This window comes from Sinocyclocheilus anshuiensis, unplaced genomic scaffold, assembly GCF_001515605.1.
Source record: "Sinocyclocheilus anshuiensis isolate Anshui unplaced genomic scaffold, SAMN03320099.WGS_v1.1 scaffold718, whole genome shotgun sequence".
NCBI lineage: Eukaryota > Metazoa > Chordata > Actinopteri > Cypriniformes > Cyprinidae > Sinocyclocheilus > Sinocyclocheilus anshuiensis.
Window position 1 is genome coordinate 2,318,656 of NW_015546102.1, and position 22,044 is coordinate 2,340,699.

At 35.8% G+C, this 22,044-nt stretch overlaps 1 protein-coding gene across 1 annotated transcript in view; it reads left to right on the top strand.

The window, feature by feature from the left end:
- The first annotated feature begins 425 nt into the window (after positions 1–425).
- LOC107700498 (collagen alpha-1(XI) chain-like) overlaps positions 426–22,044 on the top strand; it is an 81,598-nt gene continuing 59,979 nt past the window's right edge. Inside the window, exons 1-4 of the mRNA XM_016502171.1 lie at positions 426–750; positions 6,032–6,196; positions 8,032–8,245; positions 9,029–9,191. Of these exons, the coding sequence (XP_016357657.1) occupies positions 630–750; positions 6,032–6,196; positions 8,032–8,245; positions 9,029–9,191 (663 nt within the window). The 5' untranslated portion in view covers positions 426–629. The remainder of the gene's footprint in view (positions 751–6,031; positions 6,197–8,031; positions 8,246–9,028; positions 9,192–22,044) is intronic.

The window sequence follows — 22,044 nt, forward strand, 5'->3', positions numbered from 1 at the left end:
GCAGTGGAAATTACAGACAGCTGGAAATTCAACAAAATATGCAAAAAAATAAAAAATAATAATAATAAATAATATAACAACATTTCCAAGTGGTGGTCTACAAATGTGTAAAGTAACAAAAGAAAGTAAACTAGTCCTTATCCGGTCCTATATCACTCATTTAGGATGCGGGATGATAATCCGGGTTATGTGAGTCTCTCCTCCGGTAAACCGGTGTCCCAGCATCATCCCGGTGTTGTATGATCCCTCAGAGTAGATACACCTTTGCTCTGAGTTTTCGGGGTGAACGGTGTCAAACTTTTGAAGCTCTCAAAAATAATGGGCGGATCTTTCCAAGACTAGTGATTTCCCCGTGTTCATTTCTTTTTCCTCACGGGTCAGGTTTAGTCCACACGTCCAACCCTCCAAAAGACTTGCGCTCTTCAGGGAACAAACCGGTTTTCTTTTTTTCAGGAGAGCCCGTTTACCTTCAGTCTGAGAGTCTACTGGGCGGAGGGACTGAGGAGTTTGTTCACGACGAGAACCAATTGATTTTTTTCGCTCATGGCAGTGCAGAAATAAATAAAAATAATCTGGATTGTGGAAAAAGGAACGAATTTGAAAATAAGATACAGTTGAGGGCGCCGGTCATGGATAAGGATAAGGAAAGGTGGTCCACGAGATGGAAAACGAAAAACTGGTTTAGGAACTCCGCTTTAAGTGCAATCTTCAGTCTGACTTTTGTCCTACAGGCAACACATGTGAGAGCAGGTAAGGAAAAGGTTGAGGAGCATCGTCACGAGCATTCCAGTGATGCCAGCCTTCAGTATAAACCTGTATATAGTTAAATATATTACTTAAAATTTGTAGTGAATTTCGCTGTCAGAATATTATAAAATTAGCATGTATATATTGCAAATTTATTGGCTGTTTCAAAACCTAGTGAGCTGCCTACCTAGACAGCATTTATGGCCATCATAGGCTCGTTACGAACTACAAGGCATTTCTAAACCTCAATCTCGATAACGAATATTTTAAATTATATTTAATAATAATGCCCAAAATGTAGCTTGATGAGAAAAATCTTTGTGTCGTATGTTCTGGCTGTTAATAATGCCATTGTTTCAATAACGACATACCCAGCATTTTATTTTTGAAAAGTATATATGAATATTTTATTTATAGATATATTCATGTCTTATAGCTACAAGAGGCTGCATTTGACATTTAGATTGGAAGAGTCTACCAAGACAAATATTTTAAGTATTTCTATATAAGCTTGTAGCTTCTATATAAGTATGTTAATGTTGTTAAATTAAATATATGGAAATATTATATTTGTATAAATACATTTTAAATACCAGTTACAATATCACTGGTGACCCTGATCTTCAAAGGTTTACATATACAAAACAATTGGTTATTTCCCAAAAATAGAGTGGTTCAATAAATAGCAGAAAGGTTCATGTCTGTTATATTTGACCTGTTGATGAGACAGCATTCATGGTACCTGCACTACCCTGCACACACCAGTGAGGCACTCGAGTGCCCAGAATTAGTTTAGGAAATTGTATTGCTCAGACAGAGAGCGATACCGTTTCTCCACACTATCCCAGTCCACACTAAAGACCCATCAACTGTCAGAAAGCTACTGTAGAAGTGCTTTCTGACTTGGACACATTGTCTACCTTTAAAAGTGGACACTTGAGTGTTTTAAAGTGGCCCTATCCATCATTTATACATTTAGTCTTCCTGTATAGGCTACTTTAAGTAATAGGCTACATTAGGGCATCTTCTTTCTGACTCACCTGTATACTGTATGAGGATCACAAATAGGAAACAAATATTTTTTTGTATACTGTCTTTCTAGTAAGCTTTCAAAGAGCCTGGTCTCTCCTGCTTTAAGCTAATACAAAATATAATAATTACTCTGTAAAATGAGAAAGATTATATTCCTTTGTTACTGTTCTGATGGCCATTTCAGATATATAACATACCTCTTTCAAAATGGCTGCCTGATAATGTCTTCACCACATTGCACATTTTGAAAGTGAGTTTCCACATTTTTGGTTTAATACGAATCTTGACCACAACTAAATTCCATGCATGAAAGCTACCTTTTGGCTCTTGTTTTTAGATAGAATTGAAATCTATATAAAATATCTCCTACAGCAGTTCACAAAGTCCACATGAGATATTGGCCACACCTGCTCAGATATTCAATGATTCAACCAGTGAGGATACAGGGGCCTTTTTTTTTTTTTTTTGCAGTTGTTTTTTACGTCATAGAACGGATAGGGCTAATGTCTTGTACTGGGATTTTATTGACTGTTGGATCAGTTTGAATGTTATGATTTTTCTTGCCTGATCAGTTGATATTGTGTCTCTTGTGTATTTGACAGCATTGACATTTCTGCCAGATTTCTTCAAGGTTTGAAGTCATATTAGAGGCTGAATTACGCAGATGATAAATTCTTTTCTGCTAAATACTTTTGCCATATTTTATTGTGAAAAATCTACCATGACATTATCCATGACACTGGCTCTCCCAGAGAGAATATCTGGAAAATACAAAGAAGAAGAAAAAATGTATCCAGTGCTTTTAACTGTGGATGTGCATTAGGAGCAATGTGCTTATTTGCTGCTTTAATGGGTTTTGGATGCTGATATTCTTTTAAGAGCTTCTGTGAGAGGGGGGTCCTGTTCCTGCCAATTCTCCACATCTGGAATATATGAGGCCTTTAGGTATGCAGTAATGCTGAGAGGCATTCTGAAGAGCACAAAGAGACCTTTAGTTTAGTGTTTAGAAAAGAAAAAAAAACAGTAGCACTGCATTTTGGAAGAGACTCGTAAAAGTTACAGATTATTACCCTCTCCTTTAAGAGTTTGGGTGCCTTTTATTCTGTTTTTGCATCTCATTTAGAATGACAATGCAGAGGGCTGCTCTTTGTTTTGTCAGTGGGGGTTACGCTGAATGGAAACTCTCAACAGACTGATTTGACAAAGCTACATTAAGAACCTCACCGCATCAAGCTCACAAACGTGCACACAGACGTAGACACGCTGGGCTTTATTGTGTGCAGCTGTTTTAATTTTATCAAGAAAATGAAGCTGTTCTAGGCAAATACTGCAGATTTTTGGTGACATTTAAAAAATCCTAAAAATGATTTATATACTATACAAAAATGTATACTGTATAATACTGTATAATGTTTATTTGTCCGTCTTAAAGGAAAATTGTTTTGGGCAATACAGATTACTCTAAACATTACACTATTGTTCAAAAGTTTGCGGTCAGTACGAATTTTTCATGTTATTTATTTATTACAGTAAACTGTATTACTGTGAATTTAAAAAATATATATGCATGTGTATATATATATATATATATATATATATATATATATATATATATTATAGAATGTTTTTTGTCTTTTATGAAGTGCAGAAGAATGAAATGTGCATAGATGGTGTATTCACAGATTTTTTTTTTCTCAACGTGGCTGTTTTTGTATCTCGAAAGAGATATTCTTCACTGCTTAAAAAAAAAAAAAAAAACTTTTCTTATCATATTATCACTTTTTATTATCAGTTATCACTTCTCTTATAACTTAAAAATGGTCAGGATTCTTTAATCAATAGAAAGAACAGCATTTATTTGAAATATAAATACTTTGTAACAATTTAAATCATTTTAATATATCCTTGCTGATTAAAAGTATTAAAATTTTTTTTTTTATATAATATCTAATTTTAATATTTATCTTTAAGTAAAATTTTACTGACCCCAAGCTTTTGAACAACATAATTTGCTCTTAAACATAGTCCCTATTTCTTAGTCCCAGAGTAGAATAACAATAAATTTGTGCTTTCAGTGCATTAGGACTTGGTTGGTGGTACACTGAGTCAAAGTTATCTGCAGGCTATACCATGCCGACACCATAATGTGTTCAGCATGTGCACTAACCCTAAAAAAGCACCACCCTTCAGCTCCTGGCCACATATGTGGAACAGGAACTACCAGATCAGCACTTCCTGCATGCTCTTACCATATGGTTACAGAAAATAATAATAATAAAGTCAAATGTTTTTTTTTTTTTTTTACATGAACTACTGTAGCAAAAGAAGAACTCTCAGATTTTTTTTTTTTTGTTCTGCTCTTGACCTTAAAATATAATTCAGTGTAATTGTGATGACCAGGCGTCTGAGTGACTTTTCCCCAGATTCTATTTTTAACAAATGCAGCTCATCGTCCTTCATATTTTATAAAGGTTCTGCTGGTTTTATTGTTCCTTATGCGCAGTGTTATAGGGCTGATCTATCAAAAGACTTCAGTATAATTCTTCTAAAGTGGTTTCCCAGCCTTCGTTGAGTGGGACAGGGTGGAAAATGAGCCTTTTTGTGATGTCAAAGCATATGAAAATAAAACCCTGGTTTGGATCCAACACTGAGTCCTGAGAGAGAGAGTAATGAGTCTTAGCAACTAGTCATTCTGTTTATATGGTTTATTGTTTTTAGGCCTTTGAAAGAGATACTTCCTGTCTGCAGCCTGACCAGCAGACAAATATGTCCATTTGACATGACTTTTTGTTTTTGTAGTCTCTGGTAGCGGGGGAGTCAGAATAGGAGTATTTATGTGCTAGTCATCCATTCAGCCTCTGTTTCTATTCCCTTAAACCTCCTGAGAATCAGAGACTTCACACAACTCAAGGCATCCTTAACCACAACATTCGCAGTGGTGATGCCAAACAGATGTGTCTAAAGGACACAAAGTTGTGTACGGATAGTGATGGATGTAAGTAACCCAGCTGATACTCTTATCTCCCTGACCTTGCGTACATCTTCATTCATCAGTCTCAAGTGAGGCCGGAACTTTTCCTTTTCACGGCATCAAAGACGAAGCCTAAAAGACTTGAGCAGAACAATAAATCAGTGTGACATTACAGTGCTGCTCAGAGTCCACTTTACAGTACCAGCCTCTAAATTGCCATATTAATCATATCATAAATCTCTCAGCCTGTTTAAGCATTAGCATAGATTTGTTAAGGATCATTAGAAATGAGCCATCCGTGGGGTGCAGGCTGAGCGAAACCAGAACCTTTCATATATGACATTGGTAGTAGCAACATGATGAAGTGTAGTACCTGACATATTGGTGGAGCTGAGTGTCTTGTAAAGTCTTGGTCATGCTGAGCTGCCATAACCGTAGAAGGGTAGTGATCAGCACCAGTGACTTTAGCTCCTGGAATGTTTGGCTTTGTAGATGGATCTGCATCTAGGGGGGTCAATTATCCCTACTGGATATTTCTTCACATCTTTACTGCTATGCTGCTCAGGTTCCTTGTAAAAGTACAATTGCTTCATTGAACGGCCACAGCACACATGCAATGGCGGGGAATTAGGTACAATAAAACCGTCAGTCAGAGTTAGCACTGTTGCGAAATGACACAGTGTGGCACCAACAAGGGGGATACACATTTCATGGGAATTTGTTTGTTCATGTCCATATCAACAAATGGCAAGATGTGGCCCATAAATGTCCTCACTTGCTGAATGATAATTGACTGTAGATATACTCACTCCACACCATTCAAGGCAGGATAAGGTAAAATAAGCCCTGTTGCGTAAGAGAAACATTAACAATACTGACTACTTGTTTTTAAACTTGGATAGTGCAATAAAATTACATAATAACCCAACTGTACTTGGAAGCAATTGTGAAGATTAAATGGCTGGACATTTATTTCCGTTTCACAAGTTTTTTCCGACAACTGTAGTTTCATCACTGTTCTCATCTATATGACAAATGAAAGGTATCTTTGGATGGTGCTGCTTAATTTTTCCCTCATAGACTTTTCCTGATTTCTAATCTAGCTGCTTGCTAACAGAATTATTGTCTTTAGTTAAATTAGATGTATGAATGGAAATAACTGAACAAATATTGTTTTGATTTGATGTAGCAAAGCTATTGAAGCTAATAATGTTTGCTTACCAGTGAAATTATGAAAATGACAAACGCTTTGATCATAGCAACCAATGTTCTGCCTCACAGCTGAACCGGTGGATGTGCTCAAGGTCTTAGATTTTAAAAGTTCACCAGAAGGAGTGAAGAAAACACAAGGCTTCTGCACCATCCGGAGAGGATCCAAACCAGATGTGGCCTACCGAGTGGACAAACAGGCTCAACTCAGTACTCCAACCAAGCAGCTCTTCCCAGGTACGTGAATTAAGCTAATCTATGCACCCTCATCCCTACTTACTCTTAAATACAGCAAATGTTCTGCTTGGGCAAGGCTGTAAATCACCTCTAAATGTTGTGTAATTGGTTTTCTCTTGGAAAGTGACATTTTAAGTTGTTTCTTTCTTCTCTTTGAAATGCATTCAACAGGAAGTACATAATGTAGCTTGACCGTCTCAGTTAAATGCATTTGGACTGTTTACAGTGCTAGAAGTCTGATGCCCAGACCTTGATGAAGGAATTAAAGCCATGTTTATTGTTTCAAGAAAGAGTCCATTAAGAAAGAAAGAAAGCTCATTGGCTACTGTTTTGACCTACATAGGCTCACTGGAAAAACGTGCCTCTACCCACGTTTTAGCAAAACTCCAAAAATTAATCTATACATACAATTCACTGCAGTTCCAGCTGAAATAAACACAAGTGAAAATAAAAGCACTAACATTTATTACTTTTTTGTGCAGTTACTTGCACAATACTGTTATGACCCTAGAACACTGTTACCATAGTGCATGATTTGTAAACTGATCCATTTTGACATTTGCATTATATAATCAGCTCCATATGTATGGCTTTTCTGAGGTAGTAAACTTGCTCGGTAGCTCACCTGGTACAGTCTTGCACTTGTGATGCAGAGCACTTGGGTACAAGTCCTGTGAAACAGTTAAAAAGCTCAAAGAGCTTTAACCTTTTAGCTCCACTCACTGGATATTTCATTTCTGAACTGCCACAGTAGTGACAGCAACCAACATAATAAAATGTAGCGAAATTCACATTCACATTCACATCTGTTTCAAATAAAACCGAACACACATTTAGTGCCACTTACTGGACAGTTCACTTTGGAAGCGTGCAAGAAGCAAAGTCACTTTGCAGAAGTGTCACCACCTGCACTTTTCCCAATGAGCCTGGGTTGGTAGCTTTTGACCAGAGCGTTTCGTGCTAATTCATCCATGACTAGCTAAACAAATACTTAGAAAGATCCAAACTGATGTTAACTTTTGCTGCTGTTAGTCCTGTAACATAAACTAATATGTTGTTTGTAGCATCACAGATAATGAACTATTACATATTGTTTGCAATAAGGGTTATTTGTCATAGTAATGCTAATTATTCACAAAACCAGGCAGTGTGTCATATATTTCCTGCAAGTCCATGGTTAGCACAGTTTTGAGTATGGGATGTTGAAATCTCTAATTATTTGCTCTGTCTATAACAACAACATCATTTACATTTACTAGTTTAGTCCCATTAACTTGGACCTTCTGTTCTGTGTGTGTTGGTTATCTTCCAAATTGGCCAGACTGCAAAGGGTAACTGAAGCACAAACAGCAGGAGATTAAATTAACAATTCGTTTTCTGTGATTTTGGGCTAAAATCAAATCGGCTCCAAACCGTATGATTTTAGGACTGAAAATTTTAGCAAAATAGTATGTTGGCAGAAAAAAAAATCTCCTTCAAGGTTGGCAAAGTGAACAGCACTTCAGAGATAGACAGTTTGAGCTTTAGTTCCACTCCAGTGCTCGTACAACCCGTTTAATTGTAAATCTGTTATGTCATCTGACACCTTGTAAAGTTAATGTGGCAACAGAAAAGACAAACCGTTTCATACTTCATTAAACCATCCCCTACAAACGATGTGGGGACTACTGAGTTGTTGTAAAAGGGCTACTGCATATTACAAGGCCATTTAGATCACAGTATTGTCTGATATTCTGTAGTATTGTAGCTCATCAACATCATGGAAAGGAAGACAAGCAAATGAATCATCAATAACAGCTGATGTTTAACCCACAATGCCTTTCCTGTGTCTTCAGGAGGAGTATTCCCTCAGGATTTCTCCATCCTTATGACGATCAAACCAAAGGCGGGAGTACAGTCCTTCCTTTTGTCGGTATACAACGAGCAGGGCATCCAGCAGCTGGGTGTGGAGGTGGGCCGCGCGCCGGTCTTCCTGTATGAGGATCAGCATGGGAAGCCCGCTCCTGAGGATTACCCCCTTTTCCGTGCCATTAACCTTGCAGATGGAAAGCAAGTTGACTCTTTATTTGTATATATTTTTTATCTTTGTGAAGGTTTTGGGTCTAAACAGATTGAATGTCTGAAGTAGTACAATATAATACATCAATTTCAGAAGTAGTCTTATTTTAATGGGCCTTAACATCTTTTTGAACAAGCTGTAGTACAGTTTTCATCAACTGGCCATTGAAAGTGTTTGGATAAGTTATGCAATTTGCTTATAAATTTTTCCTAGTGACCAGTTTAGTTTATTTTATTATTGGTTGTATTTTCCATCTGCTTATTCATTTATTTATCTATATAGATATAATTAAATTAGGAAAACTATGAATGCACAGCCATATGTAACTAATTTAGCAAAGCAAACATTTACTTTATAAGAAACGAGAACGGCAGTAAGCTTCTGTGCTTTTGATTAGCCACATTGAGGTTTACATGTGATAAAACAATTTGCGTATTCTCACAATTGATGTAATGAAAAACTTTTTTTTTTTTCAATTTGAAAAAACATGGCGTTAAACAAAAACCAGCTTGTGAAATATTTATAATTGAGTCAATATGAGAGGCGGCGCTCAGTAAAACGCCTTTTGAAATGCACATGGATTGAGAGAGAATGCTGTTTGTCTGTTCCATTTAAATTATTTCATTTAGGAACATCCTGTACTAATACAAGGCAGTTGTTTTTCTCACTGTATGAGTTTTGGTTATGCAAGGGAAAGTAAACATATATCATTCTCACAAACTTCATGGTTCTTCTTTGTTGTCTTTCCCACAAAATTTCCTCCCAACCGATAGGTGGCACCGTGTGGCTATTAGCATAGAAAAGAAGACCGTCACAATGATTGTGGACTGTAAGAAGAAGATCTCTAAACCACTCAGCAGAAGTGACCATGCAATCATTAACACCGATGGCATCACTGTCTTCGGGACCAGAATCCTGGACGAGGAAGTTTTTGAGGCAAGCAAAGCTGTTTTCCAAAAACCCTGGTCAATCCATTCCACTTATGATTTGTGGAACAATGTTAGCAGGCCAATGATACATTCTCATAAAAAATGATACAAGAGGTGTCACTTGCACAATACCCTTTGAGAAGGTACATTATTACCCTTAAAGGATGCATATTAATACCAAATGTGTACATTTTAGTGTCTTTTGAAAGTACCACCCCAGTGACAGATTTTGTACCTGTTTAGTCATTAGTGCTAACTTAAATTTGGCCGCAAAGAATACTCACACTGTTGTAGTGTGTGTGTCGAGGCCATATGAATGATGCTATGCAGGAAAATTGGCAAATGATTTGATTTACTGCTCAGTAAGATAATGTTTGTCAAGAGTCTTTCATTTCACTTACAAATAATAGGGCACGTCAGTGGGGTTTATTTGCCCATAAATCACCAAAAGATGCTGAATGCTTGTTAGAGTTTTTGAACAGAGCATTCCAGTCAATATCTTAACAATTAAACCACTCTACATATTTGGCACATTTTATCATATATGGAATGCTGTTGAGGCCAGTGGGAATTGCTTATAAACATGGTGACCTGCTGTGACTTTTGAGAGAATTTGGCTATTTGTGGTTGTTTGCTTTTAAATTAAGTTTTTATTCCCCTTTTGAAAGAAAAGGCCAAATTGGGGCCAAATTTGTACTTGCAACTTAATTCTCCTGAGCTATAAAACGGCAGTAGTATAAACATCTGTATGAAGATACAACTCAGTGGAAGTACAGTACTGTAAGCCACATACTAAGCAAGGTTTACTAAAGCTTGAAGTATTCCATTCACATTTCTCTTTGCTGTACGCAGCAATCCTGTGTAATTCTGCACGCTCGACTGCGAGACAATATCTGCTGAATCTGTCTTTGATGTGAGCTGAAGGAATGTTGTCTAATAAGAACAGCATGCTAAATTTTCGCCTCAGGTTAGAGATGTTGTACAGCACAGGAATCTTTTGAAATTCTGATCCTATTTCTTCCTCTTCTCTGCTAGCCCCAGTGTTAGTCAGAGGGCTATGATGAGCCTGCAAAATATATAGCCTGAGAGGTAAATGTGCCATAGTTAATGGGCTCATTTTCAGCAATTGCTTAGCATCTCATCTCTGAATTCTTCCACCCACTGTACGGTTGCTCGTAATGTTGGAAACTATGTCAAATTTGCTGCCCAGTGGTAAACACAGATGTTTCAATCAAGAGAGTTGATTATGATGAAAGCAACTGTCAAAAGCTTTGCTAATAGGTTTAAGCACTGTGAAATGAACTTCTTGTGGTTTTTGCTTTGTTTTTATGTTGAACATAAAATGCAAGTTTGGGTATATTGGTGTTTGTGTAAAGCAAATTATAAATGATTTTTTGCCTATATGCAGATAGATTGTTTAAATGAGTCCATGTAAATCATAGAAATATAAGTTAGGAAGTTTTATAACCTCCAGATTTATAACCCAAAACACCTGTAGGTGTTCTGCGGAAATGACTTTTGTGGCTTTTTAGTTTATGTTCTAACCTTTCCTCTAGATGGAGAGAGTATTTGCAGATGCTTATGCTGAATAACATTGAAGTTGTGTTTGTTTGTATATGTGTGTGTTTTGGAAGAGAACGTAAGGTTACAACCTACACACCAGGGCAGCCAGACAAGAAATACATTCATATTAAACAGCCTAGGGAAGGAATTCTGCTGACTGCTGTGATAATTCCAAAAGGAAATCGCTACCTTAGCAAATTCACCCACTTAGGAGTGTGTGTGTGTGTATATATATATATATATATATATACACACACACACACACAATGGCGTTTCCTCCAAGGAGGCAATGGAAGCAGTGTCCCCTCAAACTTTTGGATGACAAGAATTTGTAGTATGAAAATAAAAGAATGTAAATATTTTAAAATATAACACTAATATTATAAATTATTCATTTTCCGAAAGAAATACTGTCCAAAAGCAACACTAGCAGGTAAAGTTACAGTGGGAGCCTGCGTCTGTCTTGCCTCCCCTGAGCCCATTGAGTTTAAACAGACCTCCAAAGTGTGCGGTGAGTTAGATACTTAGATATATCTACTTTATTATGTCAAAATAAGACTTGAAATCGCCTGAACGTGATCTGAGGGAGTTTTTAGTGAGTAATCAGCTTGGTGAAATTTAAAGTAAATCTCTGTGTCTGTGACCAAAATTTACCGAGCTTGGATGACTGATGCAACAAAATTAAAAAATAGTTAAAAGTTAACTACTAAAATAAAAAGCTGAAGTTCATGAATAAAATAAATTGTTTCAATTGTTACTGCCTTCAGTTATCATTTTGGAATAAATGTAAAATGCTTAAAAACACTAACTTGATGAGATTCATACTTGGCTTTAACAAATAGAATATTGATTACATTGTTAATGTAAAAAATATAATATAGAATTTTTTTTTTCTTTTCCTGATAGTGTAAATAATGTTTATTTAACCAGGAAAATGTGACTGGAACATGAATTTCCATTTGATAAAAAAAAAAAAAATAATAATAATAATTGGAGGACATTGCCTCCTCATTTCAGAGCACCACTGATATATACATACTGTATAATATTGGATATAAAGTACACTAGGGTTAGTTGTCACACTCTGTATTTGGAAATTATCATAGGTTTTTCGGCAAAGTTTTAATTGTTTAATAAACCAATCATCGAAACAATGAAAAGCAAAATGTAAAAAGTGAACAACAACAATATGAAACCTTTGTTAAATGTTAATAGTATAGGATCTAATAAACTGAATAAATGTTCAAACAATTCACAACTTGGCTTAAGAAATGTGTGACAATTTACCCTGACTTGACATTTAAGAAAAATACCCTTGTCCTGAGAACACAGCTCAACTTTTCAGTTAAAATCTTTAGCATATATTTGACTCTGGTCTGAATTTAAGTCAGTGTGGTTTTATGGTGTTCTAATTTCACTTGCTAACTCAACAGCTATAGCAAAATATTATGATATTGTAAGTTAAGTTTAGAGGACTGAATTTACAAAATAACTCTAATTTAGGTTTTTAAGTAGGTTTTGAAACCCAAAAAAACACCACTAGTGAAACACATTTTTGTAAATGGACATTTATTTCCACCTTAGAACTATAGTGTAAAGTCATTCAGTCGTATCAGATAAGTTTTAACATTTTTCCCTAAACTATTAAGATATCATTATGAAGAGATTTCATATGCACGTTCATGTTCTTTTGCAAAAGTTCTTTGCAAGTACTGTTTGTGAATTGGGAAACATATCTTGTCACTCTTGGCCAAGGAAGTATCCAGGCTTAGCCAGCCCTGTGAGATGTGGCATGGATTTAGGGATCTCTGGCCAGAAGTCCAGCATGACATAAGGAATCCAAATTATTGTTCCTTCGAGGACATGTGTTAGACATTAAGTGGATGGAAAAATCAAGCTGAATAACTCTGATCAATACATTTTTAGTAAGTGTGATCATCTTGTTGAAATTAAATGTCTTTTTGTCACAGAATAACAAATAGGTGGAGTTTTTTTCTCCATTCATTTGTTCATGACATCCTTGAGGGACACCTTTTAGTGTCTCTTTCTGCAGGTTGCATTGCTACACCAGTAGGTGGTGATAAATTACTGTTTTGAGTACTGTTAATTACTGTAAAGTACTGTTTTGAATTACTGAGTGAGTCAATTAATAATTTGCAACAGTATCTCATTTGGCTTTGTTTGGAACAATTTTCATTGAAAGTAATTGGCAATAATGTGTCTAAAATACAATTAAATTTTTTTTTACCCAGTTACGTAAATATAACTTCTTGTTTACTGAACAATTTTAAAAATGAGGTCCCTCTTCCATCTTTATTTGACCCCCTAATTCTAGCACTCTCTATTCTAATTCTATTCTATAAAAAAAACTTGCCCCTTTTAGACTTTTAGAAAATACTCTATTCATTTACTAACTGCTTGTTTTCAGTTTAAAAAAAAAACGAACAATGGCTTCTCAATTCTTTTTGAATTCTATCTGTTTTCTTTTTATTTATTATATGATTTTAAAAACATCTTGCTACGTGCACTACGTTAAGCTAACTAAGACTTGTTATAGCACTTGTGTATCATTGTTCTTTTGCTGATTTTGATTGCTTCCTTTGTCCTCATTTGTAAGTCGCTTTGGATAAAAGCGTCTTCTAAATGACTAAATGTAAATGTAAGTTACGCATCGCTCATTATTTTCATGATTGTCACTGCTTAAAACTTGTTCACATTTGTAGAGATACCTATAAATAAACAGTTTGTAGGCTGGTCGTTCAAGAAGGCGCAGATACACATTTCAGTTGCAAGTAAATGAACATTTTTGTAAGATTTGTTTTGTCGTTGGAGATGAGCTACTAGGTCTGAACAAGGAGCATACCTCATGTTGGACCATCTGTTTCTAGCCTTTGCAGATTGCTTATGCAGGTGTGAACCTGGAACTGCGACCGAGGGGAAAATATGATCAGAGTGTGCTATGACTTGGCCGAGGATTCACAGCTGTTTAAGAGATAGTGTGTTCAGCTTGTTTTTTTTTTTGTAACGAAAATCTCAAAAGATGCAGCTTGAAACCACCTTTTTTGTACTTCTGCATCTATGTGAAGACACTTTAATCACTTTTTGTGTTCAATGGAAAAAACAAATAAGCATGCAAGTTAGAAACAACGTAAAACATATATATAGCCAAAAGAGCTCTTTATAATCAGTTAGAGCTATGCTAAGCTAATAGCTTGAAAATAATGAAATTCATTACTATCATAAAGTTTAGCTTCTGTAAAATAATGTGACATGCAATTAAAAATACATAAACATTTATATTTTTTAAGAATACATTTGGTGTAGAATTTGCTTTGACAATTTCACAGTTGCTATTTAATTTCACAAATAATTGCAATGAAACTGCAAGTAATACATTGACTTAAGCATGACAATTTGAAGTAAAATGACTGAAATTGTATTTTTGTCCATTAATGTGTTTTATTTACAATTTTGAAAAATCATTGGTTTTGGTGTAGTTTGCCTCACTTTTGAACAGAGCATCCGTCTCAAGTTATTCTGTGTTTAATTGTTTGATGTATAACTGGACTCATTCTTCCTAAACTCTCAAAAAAAAAGTACAAAAGCTGACACCTTTGTACCTAAAGGGTCCACAATAGTGCCTTAAAAGTCCATGTTACTACCTGAAGTGTACATATTAATACCTAAAAGGTACCACCCCAGTGACAGCTTTTGTACCATTTTTTTTTTGTTTTTTTTTGTGAGAATGAACTCTGTCGTCAGACCACCTGTGGACATAACATTTGACCTTTACTTTCTTTCTCTCTTTAAAAAAAAAAAAATCTTGCTCTGTATCCTCTTCTCCCCCAACTGGCCTCCGCCTGTGTCCTGCACACTGCTGGGAAACATATTTTACTGTTTAACGGCTCCCAGTAGAGTGATAAGGTAACATTTGAGGCCTGCTTCAAGGCTTTGTAGCGGCTGCTGTTTGGAGGATTGCTCTGGAATGGGGCAAGCAAGTTGGGGGTGGGGTGTATTAAAGCTTAAACCATTATTTGATTTTTTTTTTTTGCCTTAGCACACTAATGTTATTCAAAGTGTGCATGGAATCTGTCAGTGCATAAAACAAAGCTTTTCCCCACATCTAGCCACAGAGACTGTCTGTATTTCATGAAAATGTGAAGTAAGATCTGGGGTGCATTAGATACTCCACGTTTTCTGCATTTGACAGTCAGTTGCTGTTTGTGCACTTTTTAAACAATCTGCATTTTCCATGATATTATTCCAGTCTGTATTTTCTTCTGAATCTTTCAAAAAATCTTTGCTAAATATCTAGGTTAAAAACTGGCAGGAGGGATAACTACTGACTCCAGGCCTTGAAATATGGCTGACTGTGACTTTCACTAGAACAGGGATGTCTAATCCTGCTCCTGGAGGGCTAACATCACGGTTGGAGTTCAGCTTCAGCCAGCTGCAGCACACTTGTCTGAAAGTTTGTTGTAGTGAATCTAAAGACCTTGGGCACATCTCAGTCATCTCAATAGCTCTTTAGCTTGTGATTCAGTATATCGTGTTCAGGAATCCGGGCACTGGTAAGGATTCTGGCTCGCTGGTTTTTGTGATGCATTGTGGAAATTTTCAGGGAGCGAAAATTCCAGTGCACTAGAAGGATTTTGCAGTTGAGACCAACTCCTTGGTCAGTGCCATGACTAAACTAGGGAGCTGATTGAGACGCACCCCTTGATAAGCTGGTTCAGTTGGGTTTGTTTAATTTGGATTAGAGTTAAACTCTGCAGGACAGTGGGCCTCCAGGAACTGGTTTGGACAACCCTGCACTAGATCCCGCATCTTACATTTTTAAACACAAAAACACATTCTGTGTCAAATGTATATTTCAGGTGTTGTAACTACACTCTAAATAATGCTGGGTTAAAAACAACCCAACTTGGGTTATTTGGCAACCCAGCTCTGGGTAAATATTGGACAGAAAACATGCTGGGTTATTTTGACCCAGCTGGTTGGGTTAAACATTTTTATCCACCATGCTGGGTTGTTTTATTTAAGTCATCTATTGTTTAAAAATTATTATATTGCTGGCTTAAAATGGGCTGGAAATTAAAAATCACACACAGAATTACTATAGGCAACAGCAATAATCAAAACATTTATTATTAAGCAAGAACACCCATGGACAAAATACAAGACAAATTGAATTTATTTGTGTGAATACAGCAGAGTTCACAATATTAGTATAGCATTTTAGCAATTTAGCTTTTAGTTATTATGCCGCCCGCAGTTGGAATCAGCTTCCAGAAGAGATCAGATGTGCTAAAACATTAGTCACATTTAAATGCAGACTCAAAACTCATCTGTTTAGCTGTGCATTTATTGAATGAGCACTGTGCGATGTCCGAACTGATTGCACTATATTTTATGTATAATCGTTTTCTATTCTTAACCGTTTTAAATTCATTTTAAACCTCTTAAATCAATTTTTTAATCATTTTCAAAGTTTTTAAATTACTTGTTTTATTGTTGTGATTATTTTTTTTCTCTTTTCTTTTATGTAAAGCACTTTGAATTACCATTGTGTATGAAATGTGCTATATAAATAAACTTGCCTTGCCTTGCCTTGAAATAGCAGCATTTTAATTTAAGTGTATTCAACCGTTCTCTGTAATCACTTTTTTACCAAAACAGTGCTAATTCTCGTGCTGGTGTGTCGCCAAAAATCTGAACCGGTGAAGGGCTGCTGTTCGCGGGGGAACTGAGAACTTCAGACTTGCGTTTCACTCGTAGCTGAAAATTGCCATGACTGACTCCAAAACCTGCCCATAAACAAACAGTACTGAAATTAGAGAACATATTTTAGCATTAAATTAAACTCAGTATTATAACGAATAAAATCCATTTATGTTATGCAAGGCAAAAGGCATTTCCATTGTGCGAAACAACCGCTGCTGATGCAGCTGACTGACATCTCGTCCTTATGTTGCGTTGCGTAAATGCACCAAATCGGCGGCGGCTGCACTGAGACTCAGCAGCTGGGTTGTTTCATCGGAAACAGGCTAAACCCAGCGGTTAGGTAGAAAAAAAAATAACCAAGTGTTAAAAATGACCCAGCAACCTGGTTACAGAAACACTACCCAGCACCTGGGTAAAAATATTAAAAATAACCCAATAAAATGACCCAACAAGCTGAACCCAGCATTTGGGTTTTAAAAAAAAAATTCACCCAGCACTTGGGTAAAAATATGAAAAACAACCCAATAAAATTACCCAACAGGCTGAACCCAGCATTTGGATTAAAAAATAACCCAGCATTGTTTTAAAGTGTAGTCGGCCAGTATATTTAAACCAGAGGTTGTCAGCAGTTTTTGGTCCAAGACCCATTTTAAGTGACCCTAGCATGTAAAAATGTTAAGCTAGAGGTTATCATGGACTGCATATTAAATTCTTGAAAATAAACTATATTTGCTATTTAAAGGGGTCATATGATGCTTTTTTAAAGATCATTATTTTGTGTATTTGGTGTATCAGAATATGTTGACATGCTTTAATGTTCAAAAAACACATTATTTTTCAAATACTGTACATTATTGTAGGTCCAGGAAAACTTGAAATCGCATCATATGACCCCTTTAACTATTTAGTCAGTTTTATTATTGCCGACTGCTGCTACAGTATTTTCTGAACCTCTCGAGCAACCAAGGGTGGTGAATTTTCCAATTGAATGTAGCATAATTTGAAAAGTTCATTCAGTCATTGAGTACGTTTACATGGACAACAATATTCAGATTTTAACACAATTAAGAAAATACTCTGATTAAGAATCTACCATGTAAACAGAGATTTTTGATTACCTTAATCCGGCTAAAGTCATAGTCGAAGTAAACAGAAATCGAATTAAGACATGTGGAGTATTCCTATTTTAGTCGCATTATTGAAATGCAGTATAGACATGTACACACCTTAATCACATTATTATCGTGTAGGACTTTTCGCCACATTTCGCGACAGGATACACACATGGCAGTGGTCAACCACTGCAAACGAAAGAGCATGGCTTCAACAACGCCGTTTATATGTGAAATTCTGGAGGGGATGTCGAATGGTGTCGCGTGGGGACATAATGACGTGTGCTATTAATCGATCTATGTACTATAACATGTAAAACAGGAACATGAAAGGAATATTCTAAAAGCAACTCATGTAAACACCTTAATCATAATATTGTCTTATTCAGAATAAGGTAAATAAACAGATTACTGATGTCCATGTAAACATAATCATTGACACTTCTGCCGACTTACTTTTTGTAGCAGCTGGCCAATCCTGTAGACCACAGCTGTTAGGCCGGAGATTGACCAGTTAGAGGTTGATTAAGCTGGTTAGGGCTGGTAAACCGCCATGACATGGTTTTTCTAGCAGGGACATAAATATAATTTGAAAAAAAAGTTCTACAGTATTTTTGCATAGTTCACTCAACCTCACCGGTAAAATGAGTATTAAAATAGAATAGTGTAGTGCTGGAGGCTCCACACAATTGTCAATTTGCATTTGACCTTAATGTTCACTCTCCTTGTCTGTTGCCTATTATGACAGAAAGGTCACATGGCAGGTCATAGTGACTGGCAGGAATACCTGGCGTTCCTCAAGTCATAATTACGGAGTGCTGACAGTGGTAATCATAAGCGATGATTTAACCTTTGGTCTGGTTTAGTTTTGGTGCACACATAATGAATCAAACTTTCTTCTCTGGGCTTGACCTCTGACATGTAAATTGCACAGTCCTCAGGAGAATAGGGCATTAACACTTCATCAGGTAAGGGTGATGATAATAATGGGTGGATGTCATGTGTTGAACTCATTTTACAGTTACTCCGTTAAGTTTTATCATGCTGTTATTAAAAAACACTTCTGGGCCTCGTTCCTTCAGCACACTTTTTGTATAGCCTATTCTATCATCTTTACTTGAAACCCAGTAATCCATACATTTTTTATATGCATATTATTGCTCTTATTCTGAACGATTCATCCATCCATGATAGAACCAGGTACTGCCCTATAGAGGTGTGCGATATGACCAAAATCCTATATCATGATATGAGTTATGCTTTAAATAAGGTCTTTATGATATCAAAATTGTTGATATCATAGAAATTTCATAATCCTTGTCACCAGTGTCAATGTCACAAAAACTCATACTAGCCTAGAAAGAAAGAAAAATACTCAAGCTCACTGAAGACAAGTAAACAGTCCGCGATTAAATAAGAATAAGAAACTAATTACAAGCAATAGGACAAAATACTACAGTAGAATATATAAGAAATGCTACATACATTGTATAAAATTATCAAATATATAAAAACACTGCATATTCTTCGCTGTAAATATATACAGTGGGTACGGAAAGTATTCAGACCCCCTTAAATTTTTCACTCTTTGTTATATTGCAGCCATTTGCTAAAATCATTTAAGTTAATTTTTTTTCCTCATTAATGTACACACAGCACCCCATATTGACAGAAAAACACAGAATCGTTGACATTTTTGCAGATTTATTAAAAAAGAAAAACTGAAATATCACATGGTCCTAAGTATTCAGACCCTTTGCTCAGTATTTAGTAGAAGCACCCTTTTGATCTAATACAGCCATGAGTCTTGAGAGATTTTCTCTCTTTTGTTGTTTGATTAGCATGAATGACAGGCAGCAGTGAATTTAGACTGGTGTCACTTTAAGAGCTGCCCTGATCCAATATACTGTAACACGTGTTTTCTTTCTCAGCTTTTTGCTTTCTCTTAAGAACGTAATTACTGTTTTTATGAGGATACTTGCAAAGATGGGCATTTTGACACATACATGTGTGTGTATTTAACCGTTCAAAGTCTATAAAGCAGCAAAAATTACTCTGTTCAATACTCCCGCACTCTTTGTGCTGGTCATTAAGTGGAAGTGATCTGAACAGTCTTCTAAAAAATTGCTTCATGTCCTGAGGCACACTTGAGAATATTATTATTACCACAGCAGGATAGACAAATGCCACAGGTTGCTGTTGTAATTAAAGGAAGAGTATAAGAAGCTTTTCAGAATGCATTGGTTAAGGGTGCAGTTTTAGATTTTTTATTTTGTCCTGTTCGTGTACATTTATAGACAACTATAAATGTATATACATTAACACTGTTTTAGCTGGCCATTTGAAAGTATCTATCTGTCTGCCTGTCTGTCAGAAAGCACTTGGAATTGAAATTGATACTGAATACTGAAATTTAGTTAATACATGGTACTACTTCTGCTGAAAGTCTGGAATCATTGCTTTAAAAAAAAAAAAAGTATTAACAGTAAGTACCGGTTCTTTTGACATCTGTAGCCTGGATTGTATTCAATTCCTGCCAGTTTGAATGTTCTTTATATTCTAAGCCTGAACAGACTTAATAGAGCATGTAACTAATACATTTAGAGATTCCGAGTGGACTGGTGACGCACATGAAGAAAATCAAACCACAACAAGTAGCTGGTGGGGATTTTGATACCGATCTGTTGTTGGAAGTTTTTGGCCTCTTTTTCAATATTTAATTTCCAGAATCTGAAATTAGCTCACTGTGCTGTACAAGGAGTTTTTCTCTTTGAAAAGAATGTGTCTGTTATGAATTAACACAGTACTCAGCAGACATTGTAAGACAGGGCAATCCCAATGGATGCTCAAGTATTCAAAGTAGATTTATATCTCCCTGTTTCCGTCAGTGTTTAGTCCAGAGCCATGCTAGTATATTATCTATGTTCTCAATAGTGAGGAAGAAGATGTGCCAGACGCTTAGAAAAACAACTCCTGTTCAGTGATGGAGAGTCATTGGATGGGACTCAGACTAGAAATAAGCTGAAAAGGGAGATGTGTTTGGCCAGAGAAGGATGTCAGTAGTGGGCCAACACATTTTTGACTTAATGTTGAACTAGGTCAGGTGTGTTTGAATGGTTTGTCTGACTATGTTTGAATGGGGTCACTGAATATCAGTGTTCATGTATCAAGGGTGTCATGATGTACCTTTTTTTTTTTTAGGGGACACCAGTGCTGTGCTGTTTTAGTATTATTTATATATTATAATATTTTGAAATAGCTTTTATTTTTATATTTTTAGTTTTCATTTAATTTAGTTTAAATTTAGTCAATTTATGTGCTTTTGTCATTTTTATTAGTTTTAGTTTTTTTATATTTCTATTTAGCTTGAATTTATTTTTATTTCAGTTTTAGTGTGTTGTTTTAGTACTTAAGCTTAAACTAAAGTAGTTATTATTGAAAAATTTAAATTACAAAATGTTTTTTAGTGTTATTGCATTAAACATGTTAAGATATTACCATAAATGTTTCACACCGTAATTTAACACGTGCAGAATTTAATATTACAGTTTCAAATCGTTTTCCAAAGAATGTCTAAAGTCAGACATCATGTAATAAATTTCAGTTATTTATTATTATTGACCATGACCACCCTATTTTTTAACAGAAATTTATACTGCCATCTTTAGGATAGAAGAGTGGATGATGAAAGATAACAAATAAAATACAATTTTTCAAGATAATGTAAAAAAAAAAATTGCTTTAGTACAATCACAATGTAAACATCATTTAATTAATATACGAAGCAACATGTTATTTATATAGTATTGCAGTTAAAGGGTTAGTTCACCCAAAAATGAAAATTAGCCCATAAATTACTCACCCTCAAGTCATCCTATATGACTTTCTTCTTTCAGACGAATCCAGTCGGAGTTATATTAAAAATTGTCTTTGATCTTTCAAGCTGTTTAATGACACTCTTTAAGTGAACACTGCATCAAAAAATAACATTATTTTGTGTATTTGGTGTAATGAAATGTGTTTATGCGGTTTAAGGTTTAGAAAACACATTATTTTCCACATACTGTACATTATGAAACACGTCGATCGGTCTGAAAAGCGAGGTGTGCTGTGATTGGCCAGCTATCCAGTGCGTTGTGATTGGCCGAATACCTCAAGCATGTGACGGAAATGTTATGCCCCTTACCATACTGTGATGGCGTGTCCCGGCCGGAGCAACGAGACAAAAACATTAAAACCCATTATAAACGAGGCAATTGTTGCATCCAGTGGGGACATAATTACGGATTATAATGACTTATACTGTCTTTTTACGCGTTGCATCGCATCGCGCCGCGTAAACATAAAACCATGTCTGCATTTGTGATCGGAGAAGTGACAAACATCAAGCACTACTCTACTCTGCTCAAAACTTGCGTTTGAATCGTCAGTGGCAAATCCTTTAAATGAAAACGTACTTAC